We start from the raw sequence: 10,497 nt of genomic DNA, 5'->3' as shown, positions 1-10,497 counted from the left end.
ATCCGCCGCGCCGTTGTTACCAGGCGGGTCGCGACGGGAGAAGCGTCCGAAGCGGGGAGAAAGTAGTCGGGAGGCGGCGGCAGAGACCCATCCCCTGTCCGGTCCCGATGGCGTTTAGTTTCAGCAGAGGCCGGAAGGGCCCCTTCGTGAGTATCGCCCCGTCCAGGGCAGGTCTCCGTCCCCGTGAAGCAGGGCCAGCGGGGGAGGCGGGGACCGTGCCCGGGTGGGACGAGCGGAGGGCCCCAGGGAAGGCGGCTGCGCCCTGCGGTTGACGCCGGTGATCACTGAGCAGCTTGACTGAAGTGAAAAACGGGGAGAAAAATAAATCCTGAGCAAAGAAAAGGAGGTGTCCGCAGGCCGGGTGCTGGTGCTCTCCTTTCCCTCAGTCCCGAGCCTGCCCGTCTTCTCTAGATAAACACCCGGCTTTGGCGGGGCGGGGGAGGTGGGCCCGGCGCCCTTCCCCTCTAGGGAGGCCTCTGGGTACTGGCGGGGGCTGGCGCCCCGGAGTGGAAGTGCAGCTCGCTCGCTTCCAACGCCTGCTGAGGTGATCCTGGAAGCACGCGTTCACTGCCGTAAAGTGAAGCGATAAAAGTTCATAGCGACCGCTTAGAGCAGCCAAGGGTTGCAGGATTGTCAGCAATGGTTGCGGGTATTATTAACGTAGTTGAAGTAATTGAAGTTTTTTTATTGTTAGAATGTATTCGTCTTCTGTTGTTGTCTTACTTTTACTGTGGAATGACAGCATCCTTTTACCTCAGCTGTGTTCCCTGGTAATCATAGTAAGACATCTACAGTCAACAGCATTTAGTAAACAAAATGGTGCATGCCAGACAGACTTACAGAGTTAGGGAGCAGTGCATTTGCAAGAGAAGACCGAGTAAAAAGACAGTCTTTGTAATGCACCATTTAGTTATTTGATGCGGCTTCCGGTACAGACAAATATTTCCCAGTTCACCTGTTCATTATCCTGTTAAAGGATAATTAAGAATAATTGCAAAAAAAAACTTCGTGGCTGAAATAGCAGAAACTTAGCCTGTTTTACTCCATAAAAAAGTAACATCTGTGTGAAGGTGATGGGCTTTATTATGACATAGTATTTTCTGATGCCTAGAGAGAGGACAAGAGGGAATGGGCAGAAATTCAAACACAGAAAATTCAACTTAAACATAATAATAATAATAAAAAAATACTCTGAGGGTGGTCCAACACTGGAACAGGTGGCCCAGGGAGGTTGTGGAGTCTCCACCTTTGGAGATACTCAAAACCTGACTGGAGAGGATCCCAAGCAACCCTCTCTAGCTGACCCTGCTTTGAGCAGGGACTTGGATTAGATAATCTCCAGAGCTCCCTTCCAGCCTCAACCATTATGTGATTCCATTCAAAGTACTCTTTGCAGGGAACTCTGGTCCCAGTTTTTCTGAGCTGGTATTTAATGTTATCCTTTTAAAAAAAGTGTTGGGTTTGCTGATAAAAAACACATTAGGATTTTTTTTTTTTTAATTCAGGTTGAACCTTTGATTGCAAGACTTGTTTAATGATAGTTTTTTCTTCCATCTCATATTGCTATGTCTGAGGATTACTTCTGACTGACAGACTCTTTCGACAAGAGAGGGACTAATATTGTTACTCTGAAGCAGGGTATTTCAAATATTTTGAAAAAAGTTAATTTCTAGTACTCCTTTTTTCTTGTATATATACAGGAAAAAAACAAACTTGAATTGAGTAAGTTAAAATTCTGTTTTTGCAGATTGTGATATAGTGGGTGGAGAACCTACATTCATGGGTCTTATGTAAATTACATTTCTAACCTTCATTAGCAGCTGTTCATACATGTTAAAAAGTTAAACTTGGAACCATTTCAAGTCTTCTGTTTACATTAATTGCACGTAATTGTTCTTCCTTTTTATATTATTTTGCATTGTTAGTTTCTGTGCATGTTCAATTCTGTGTTTTTTTCATTGTGATCCTTAAAGTCATTGTCAACTAATTTTATTTTAAATTGTTTAGAAACATATAGCTCATGGCCTGGTCCCTGCCGCTACCATAGCTCCTAAACCTGCAGTTCCCCGCACCCCTCCCCCTCGTAGTCCAAACCCTTCTCCAGAAAGGCCCAGGTAGGTTTTGAGTTTGGTTTTTTTTTTGCTTCATCAACTACAGTAGCTTACTAGAAAAGCATGATTAGAAGAATTGCATGTCCTTGCTGCAGTATTTACATACACCTTTTCATAAATAGAATATATTTTTAATTGGGGCAGTTCCCTTCATTGAACTTCAAAGATACCTATTTTTCTCCCACTCCTAAGCATGCTAAATAATGAGGACAATGACCATTAGGAATATGTAACTTATTCTAAATCTGAGTCAATTAAAGACAAACGGACTATTTAAAGTTAGGGCCATTTTTAATTTGGCTGTTACAGTAGAGTGTAGGACTGTAGTGATACTAGTACCGAGAGCCAGAAAACTTTAACTCATTAGAAAAGCATATATTAAACGTTACTAATATGCCATTTTATTGCATATTAAAAAAAGCAGGGACTTAAAAACCTGGCATGTAAAACCACATTGGACTGGATTTGAATTAGCTATATAGGCAAGTTACATAAAGAGAAAATATAAATATATTTTTCTTTTCATTTGTAGTTTCTTACAGTTTTTCTTTTATGTTTTCTCTGTCTTTAGTTCAATTCTGGTTGTTTTCTATGGTCTTTTTAGTGTCTGTAACATTCCTACTTAATCCTAGTTCATGTCTTCTTCCTTTTTGACCTCCAGTTGTTGTCATTCCTGTTACAGTCCTCACCATTTCTCTCCTTTAATCTTTGTTCCTCCTTGTTTTGTCCTCTTCATCGTATCCTTCTCTATACTCCACAGCATCCCACAAATAGGCACTTCTATCTACTTATGCTTGCCCTAGTTTGCAATGTGCCAACATTTATTAACAGCTTCAGAGTCATCAGTAAAAGGTGCAGAGTAGGGAATAATGGAAACTAGGAGACAAAATAGCAGAACATGGAACACTTTTTCAACACAACACCAGGTAGTATTGTTATACCTAAAGTGAATGCTAAGTACTGTAAATTATCGATGTCAATTTTGGGAATGTAACTAGGTATATTCCATGATTTTCATGCATGTGATTTGGGAAAACTGATAGGTATTGTATTTTACTCTTAGATAGCTGTGTTATGATAGCTTGCCCAGTTTTGTGCTTTACTTTGGGAGTTAATGGTTTATAACCAGTCCCTTAGCACTTTCAGTGATGTTTATGCTTGTTAACTGTGAACATTTTGCTTTGCTTAAATAGTGAAGACATTTTGCAATGGAAAAAAATACAAAATTGGCGCACAGAGAAGACATCAGTATTGTTTCATTGCTTTTTTCTGTTTTCTTCCAGGTCTGCTCTAGCAGCAGCTATCCTTGCAACAACACTAACAGGGCGCACTGTTGCTATTCCTCAGCCTCGGCAGCGATCGCTTTCTGAAAGTGATTCCACCTACGTGGAACAAGAATGCTTTGAACCGTATGCGACAGTCACAGAGCTTGGAATGGGGTAGTGTATACTTTCTATTTTGATATCTTATATTAGAAATAGAATCTGTCAATGATATAATTTTACCAAAAAGTTACTGCAAACTAATTCAATTCCTGGTGTTATAGCCACTTACTTTTTTCTCATCACATCATAAATTGTGTCTGAAGTGTCTACAATCCTCATTCCATTTCTCATAAAGTGATGTCACGCATACAATCTTCAGAGAGGGAGATTTGGACTGTACAGCAGTCACAAGTAAAAATGTATTATTCCTGCTGAATGACGATCAATTATACAAACAGTTGATCACCGAGGAATCATCTGAATTACATGTCAGATATTTCCATTGTGCTAAATAATTATTTCAGACTCTTCTTTCGGTAGAATTAGCAACCTTCTATCTCTAACCTGGCATTTTCTTTGAGAAGAAAATGTAGCTCCAGTGTTAATCGTCTATTTTAAAGCATACACATAGGCTAGATTCCTTGTTTGCAGCTAACAGAAGCTTAGATGTCTGTGTTGGCTGTTCGGACTTCTTGTGTATATTCTAACACTGATGGTTCTACTTTACTAGTGTTTGTTTTTTTGGAAGAGTAAGCAACCCTGAAACAGGCTTTAAACTGCTTTCTACTTGCAGGCCCAACTGGAAACTTGATGGTAGTGACAGATCTCCTGTACAGTCCCTGGAAATATCAGGCAATTATTGTGAGGATGAGGACATGGATACCTATCTTTCAGATGCTGATAAAGAGGCAGAGTCTAGCTGTCAGAGTAATGAGAAAAGAGGAGAAAGTTTTAGCACCAATGCTATTTATGCTGTTCCCTGCAAAAATAAAAAGGTAGGATTTTAAAATGCATTAATTCGTTTACCGTGTTTTAATATATTAATGCAAATATTAAATATTTCTAAGGCTTTTCATTCTCTTCTTACTCTTTAGACATTTATTCAATTTTTATTTCACGTGCTTCTTTTTGTCGTTCATTTATTCCTACACGAGTTAGGTTGGTTTGTTGATGATCCTCACAGATTCCATATCTCTGATTATTAGGAGCCTTTCCTTATTAGGAAAACCCTGGTATTGTGTATAATTTTTGTGCGTAATTTAGTCTTGTAAAATGTCCAATGTTTTATGTTGAGCATGATACTTATATAGTAGATAATTTGTTAAAAGCAATAGGAACTTTACTTTTACAAATGATGAAAGCTTAGTTATTGATTCAGTATTGTGCTAATGAGCAGTGACTTATACAGAGACAAGGAGATTCAGAATAAAAAAAATAAATTACCTTGTTGCCTTGAAGACCAGTGGATTTTTCCATATTATAGGTTTGGATTGTCTTAACCAGCAATGCGCGGGTTAATACTCCTAAGGCACATTTAAAGTTCAGTTTGCATCTCTGTCCAACGTGATACAAAAATTTAACGAACAGGAAGAAGTAACTGCGTAGTAAAGAGGCAATAAAATGTTATGTATGTGAAAGAAATCAGAAAACACCACTAGGTGAAGAGAGAGTAGTCAGTAAGAGGAGGGGAGGGGGAAAAAAAAAGGGAGCAAGTGGAATATGTGGGGACACTGGTATGCCATCAACAGGGGAAAAACAGCAGAGACAACGTTAAAATTATTCATGAATCCCTCAGCGCTGTGATATAGTTGATAAATGGTTGATCTTTTATTAAGAGCAAGTTTAGATGCAACGCAGAACAAGCAAATGTAGGATAATTTGACAGACTCTTATGACTGAATAAGCTGACAGGGAACATTGGCCCTGTGAACTAAATGACTATCATAGTTTCCTACCTCTTGTTGATCATTGTAAGGTTTAGATTTTTTTTACATAGAGCCCTAAAACAAAAAAAGTATATCTTATAATTTATTATCTTAAAATATTGGAGTACAATTCCGAATGTGACTGGGACATTAGTATAATAAAGATTTTATACAGATATCAAGACACATGGGCTATTTTAACAATGCTATCATGATTTAGATAGGCCTGTCTTATTTTTACATAGGAAGAGTTTCCACCATCTCCTAGTACTAACGCTGACAAGAAAGAGGCGCCTTCTCATGAAACTGAGTTTCAGGTGCTGGTGGATGAGTCAAACGTGCAAAAAGAAGGTAAGTGAACTTACTTTAGTCAAAATGCCGTACCTTTTAATACCATAGGGAAAAATAATTTTTCAGTAAAATAAATTTAATACTAAGATAATGATAGATTCCTTTTTTTTTTTTGTTTTAAAAGAGCAATGGAAGGAATGCCACTAAATACTTAGCCATTTCTAGTACTTACAGAAAAGTAAAAATCTGCATAAAGAGGGAAGATTGGTTTCTATTTACTTTATAACTGAAACTCCTAAACATTCACTATCAGCCAGTGTAAAAAGAGAAGGGAAAAAGAAAAAAGTTTTGTGAACTCTTTGATTGTCTAGTACAGTCATTCTTTACTATGTTTCTGTTGATATATGTGCCAGAATCAATCCAGTTTATACTCTGGAAGCTATTGGAGTGTTACTGTGCTCAAAAAATGGAAAAAGGCAGAAACTACCAATGTTAAAAAAGCTAAAGAGATAGAAGAAAACACTTTTAATCAGTCATTTTTCTTGGATAAAAAAATGTCATGTCTGAAAATCAGCAGTAAGAACTTTTTTTTTAATAATCGACTGGCATGATACTGGGATTGTTTATCCTTTCTACAAAAGTTGTATCGTTCTTGCCGTCTTTTAAGGTCTGGGCCTTAAAATTGTACATCAGGTCACACAGGAAGGTTCTGACAGAATAGAGACCTGAACATGATCATCAGTCTCAGGTTATCACCCTAAGCTCTGAACTGTTAAGGTTCACAAATAATTTTTTTGCAATAAGTAATTTCATTAGATCAGGGACATTTGGTTCATAACTGGACCTGTCATTAAGCTATTTTCTTTTTAACAGTAGAATAGCATGGAGAAAAAAGTATGACAAAGAAGCAAGACCAATCTACCTGCATAGGATTTTTATTGTGTAATTATCTTGTCCATTATTTTAAAAGAGGAAAACAGAATTTGTTCTAGAGCTGCGAAATGCAGTTTTTACAGAGGATGGCAGCAATCTAGAAGCTATTGGATAAGAAAGAGAAAGCAGAACTGAGTCCGTTTTGAAAAATCTGTCTTTCTAAGTTTTATTCATGTTGGATCCCAGTGTTCTTTCAATATTATTTCAGTGGAGTTATTTGAAAAACTTTATAGAGAACAATATCCAGAAAGAATGGGTTGCTTTGATAAAACCCTTTGGGAAGTGGATGCAATAAACTGAAAAGAATGAGATATATAAACTGTTTCTAATCCCTCTTCTACATAGTAAGTGCTGCAGATCTTGGAAGCTGTAAGATTTGCACTTGCCTTGTTCAGAGATGCAGTAGGATTCAAGCCCAGTAAAATCAATGAAAATATTTCATTTGTCCTTTAGTCAAATTCTAAAAGAATAGTGGAAGACAACAATACAACTTCATTTCTTCCATAGTTGCATCTATACAGTGTGAGGTAAAATAAGGTCTCACATCAGTATCCTGATACACCATGAAAGAGATAATGGAAAGTTAGTGACCTAATTTGTGGTTTTGGGAGGACTTTCTTACATTTATTTGCAGTATATAATAGGTGTACTTACATATCCATATGAACCCTTGTAATTTATGGACTAACAAATACTTTTGGTTTTAATTGACTGAAAGATCTCTTTTTCTTTAACAGAAGACCAACATCTTGGCTTAAATTTAAAGGTAAGACTTATATGAAGGTTAATTTGTGATGCATTTTGGAAAAAAGACTTTTACAAAGAGCTGATAGTTTACAGTCAGTTAAAACTAATTTATTGCCACTAGGGAATCTTTATCTTTTGGAAGAATGGGTAATCATTCCTTTTGAAAAATACCACTATGTAGGTAAATAGGCCATAGAAAAGTTGGGCATTTTTTGTGTTGTTTTTTTTTTTTTTTTTAAATGTATCTTTTTTTAAATGTAACATCTTATATGTTGTTCCTGATGCGAAAGAAAGAAACAGAGTGGGAGACATCATGTTATAGCAAGAGATAGGTCTTACTGATAATTTTCAAATTCCGAGCCTGGCTTCACCAGATTTTTATCTAGTTTTCCAGCTGGACCCATCTAATTTCTTTTTCAAGCTTATGAAAGCATACCCAAAAGTTTAGTTTCTCAGATCAACTTGCTGCAATATTATTTACAAAAATGGTCAGTTCTTCCATTGCTAACATCACTTTTTTTCTTCAAGTTCTTGACCACATATGTTTTCTTTGGAAATTGTTCTTGAGTTTTAACTCATTTAGTCATCAGTGTCTTGGTATATCAAATTACATGCCATCATATCCTTACAGAACCTCACTGCTGTTTGATAAAAACATGGAGATATCAATCATGTTCACCTCAAGTAAATATATTAGTATAAATTTGGCCTGTAGTTTTTTCCTGATGAAAGAACCTTCTGAAAATGTAAAAATAGGTACTCTTTTTTTTTTTTAACAGCAAAGGGAGAACAATTTTAATTTATTTGCTAATTCTCAGTTAGGGACTGACTGTATATCCTAATTGACTATTCTAAAGTCATATTTTATACAAACTAACAAGTGGGAGCAATATCCATCCCGTTTGGTCAAGAAGCTTTATGTTTATGTAACTTTTATGTCAGCCATAAAATTGTTCTGAGAACTGTACATCTCTGACAACTAAAGAAAATATTAAGTTTCAAGTGTCTACAAGTGACTGATGGCAGTGATAAGTGACGAAATGATGTCAAGATGGGTAAATAACAAGTCGTATATTGTCAGTAGTGAATCTAACCTTAAATTTTGTTGATCTAAAAGAAATTGCTTCAAAAGTTCTGTTTCTTAAGTTCTCCAACAGTGATGCTGTTCAAAGTACTTCAGAAAGGATAACTGTTAAAGCAAATTGTCTTATTTTTTATTTCTCTGCTAGGAAGAAAAATCATTAGCTGAAAATCTGATATGTGAAAAGCCTCCGCCATCCCCAGGTACTTCTGATTTTTCTATGACTTTACTACAAATCTTCACTTTAATAATATGCATAAGTATTTAAAAATACATTTTCCTGCTTGTATTCTCTAAGCCTAATTCGTGGGGGAAAAAAAAAGTATTTCTCCTGTACCGGAGATGAGAAGGTGCCGAGTGCTCTGTGATACGTATAAAAACAATAGTTCCAGGCTTTTTATGTTAGGTGTTTTAGACTTGTTTTTATTTTCCAATCTGGGTGACACTTGAAGTCTTAAGTAAATGATTGTGAAACGATGTAATGAAATTAAAGTCATACTGGAACTCTCCAATCCCTTAAGTTTCATTTACACTGGAGAATGTCACCATTATTAAGTATCCCATCGCAACTGAAGTGGTATACAGTGATATGAGATATGTGGTCTACCTTTAGCTAGTGCTTTATTTATATGTTATTGTATCCATGTAACAATTCCAGGCACAGCACCTCTGACCTTTGTGTGTTGCCTGGACGGGATATGTGCCTATCACGAGTTCATGGCGTTTTGTGTATTTTGTGTATTTCTGTGCTGTCCAAGTATCTTACGCCTTCTCACAGGAAGTTAACAGTGACCATAAACACATGAAGCTGTTATATGTCATCAATAACAGAGATAGCTCTGTATTTCAAAACCAATTCTTGGGTTTCATATATGTCCTATGCTAAGGCACTGTTCTGTACTAAGTTATATTCATGCCTGTATGCTATTAGATTATGCTGGCTCTTAAAAGTCTGACGGTAAGGGTAAAATCTCAGCCTTCATTTTAATAGGTAAGCTGTTTAGCCCATACAGATGAAAAGAAAAATTTGAAAGTGTGATCCATTATTACTGATGCAACAATATATCCACAATTTTGCAGATGATCTAAAATTTTACTTTTGTGAGGACTGTTAAGTAACTTCTATTCAGTAACAGATCATCGAAGCCTGTTCAGTGGGAAGGAAGGTAAAGCTTTCATTACATAGGTGATTAAAATAAGAAGGGGGCAAGAGGACTGACTAGTCCATGCAGGACACATACATTTTCTTACTGCAGTGGATATTTCTGTCTCACCTCTCTAGTCACCCATGCTAGGGAGAGGGAGATCTGCTAACACTTTCTTTGCTCTTTAAGGAAAGAGTGTTTTCAGTGTCTGAGAGAAAAGATGGGAACTTGCAGCCACTCCACTATATAGCTCTCTTTCCAAATCCACCTTTTTCTTTCTCTCTGGCCTTATCTTCTGGGAGCCATGAGCTGATTTTTATCGTATAAAGTATTACTCATACATAATATTAGAAATTCTAATATTAGAAAAAATGGATTATATTTTGCTGAAACTCGTATTCAAGTCTGAATACCATTTAAATACATTGTACTGTGGCATTACAGATGTGTCTATTCGGGCAAGGCAAACACGGGAAAATATGACTAAAGAAAAGTTCAGAGAACTAAAAAAAGAAAACTGGTCTCTGAACAAGGCATACCAGGCTATGGTCCAACAATTGGAGGGAACAAAACAGCAAATGGCAGAAAAGCAATTAAAGCTGAAGAGACTAGAACAAGAAAACAGAAGACTTAAAGAAGCTGCAGAGAAGTCACATAGAGAAGGTGGGAGAAACATATGAGCTATTCTGTAGTTATCTTGTTTGATTTTTCTAATTTCATACAACCTATTTCTGCAGTAGTAGGTTTCCAACTCATTGATTTGAGCAAGTGTCTATGCAGAAGTAGTTTCTGAAAAGTGTTTTCTACATTTGCAGAAATTTTGTCAAGGAATACTTACATGATCATGACAAAAAATTACTTGGTTGTTTGAAATTTAATGGGTTTTTGTTAGTAATTTTTCATGGGATTATTCCATTACAGTATTTTGAGAGCAGTTCTTTTATGATTCTAGCTTATTGATATTTTTTTTCCTTACAATTAACAAATTATTGTGAACAT

General features: G+C 36.5%; 1 protein-coding gene across 19 annotated transcripts in view; it reads left to right on the top strand.

The window, feature by feature from the left end:
- Positions 1-6: 6 nt before the first annotated feature.
- Positions 7-10,497, top strand: part of CEP89 (centrosomal protein 89) — a 43,473-nt gene continuing 32,982 nt past the window's right edge. For 9 of the 19 annotated variants that reach the window (XR_012675401.1, XM_075161341.1, XM_075161339.1 and 6 more), the window contains exons 1-8: positions 22-146; positions 2,008-2,114; positions 3,395-3,550; positions 4,170-4,371; positions 5,547-5,652; positions 7,263-7,291; positions 8,502-8,556; positions 9,943-10,161. Coding sequence is in view for 18 of the 19 variants with exons in the window: in XM_075161341.1 (XP_075017442.1) it covers positions 108-146; positions 2,008-2,114; positions 3,395-3,550; positions 4,170-4,371; positions 5,547-5,652; positions 7,263-7,291; positions 8,502-8,556; positions 9,943-10,161 (913 nt within the window). In the remaining variant the exon portion in view is untranslated. Of the gene's footprint in view, positions 147-1,505; positions 1,639-2,007; positions 2,115-3,394; positions 3,551-4,169; positions 4,372-5,546; positions 5,653-7,243; positions 7,292-8,501; positions 8,557-9,942; positions 10,162-10,497 lie in introns of all 19 variants that reach the window. The other 10 variants (XM_075161353.1, XM_075161349.1, XM_075161338.1 and 7 more) reach the window with 9 other exon arrangements.

This window comes from Calonectris borealis, chromosome 12, assembly GCF_964195595.1.
Source record: "Calonectris borealis chromosome 12, bCalBor7.hap1.2, whole genome shotgun sequence".
NCBI lineage: Eukaryota > Metazoa > Chordata > Aves > Procellariiformes > Procellariidae > Calonectris > Calonectris borealis.
This window is presented reverse-complemented; position numbering and strand designations above follow the sequence as displayed.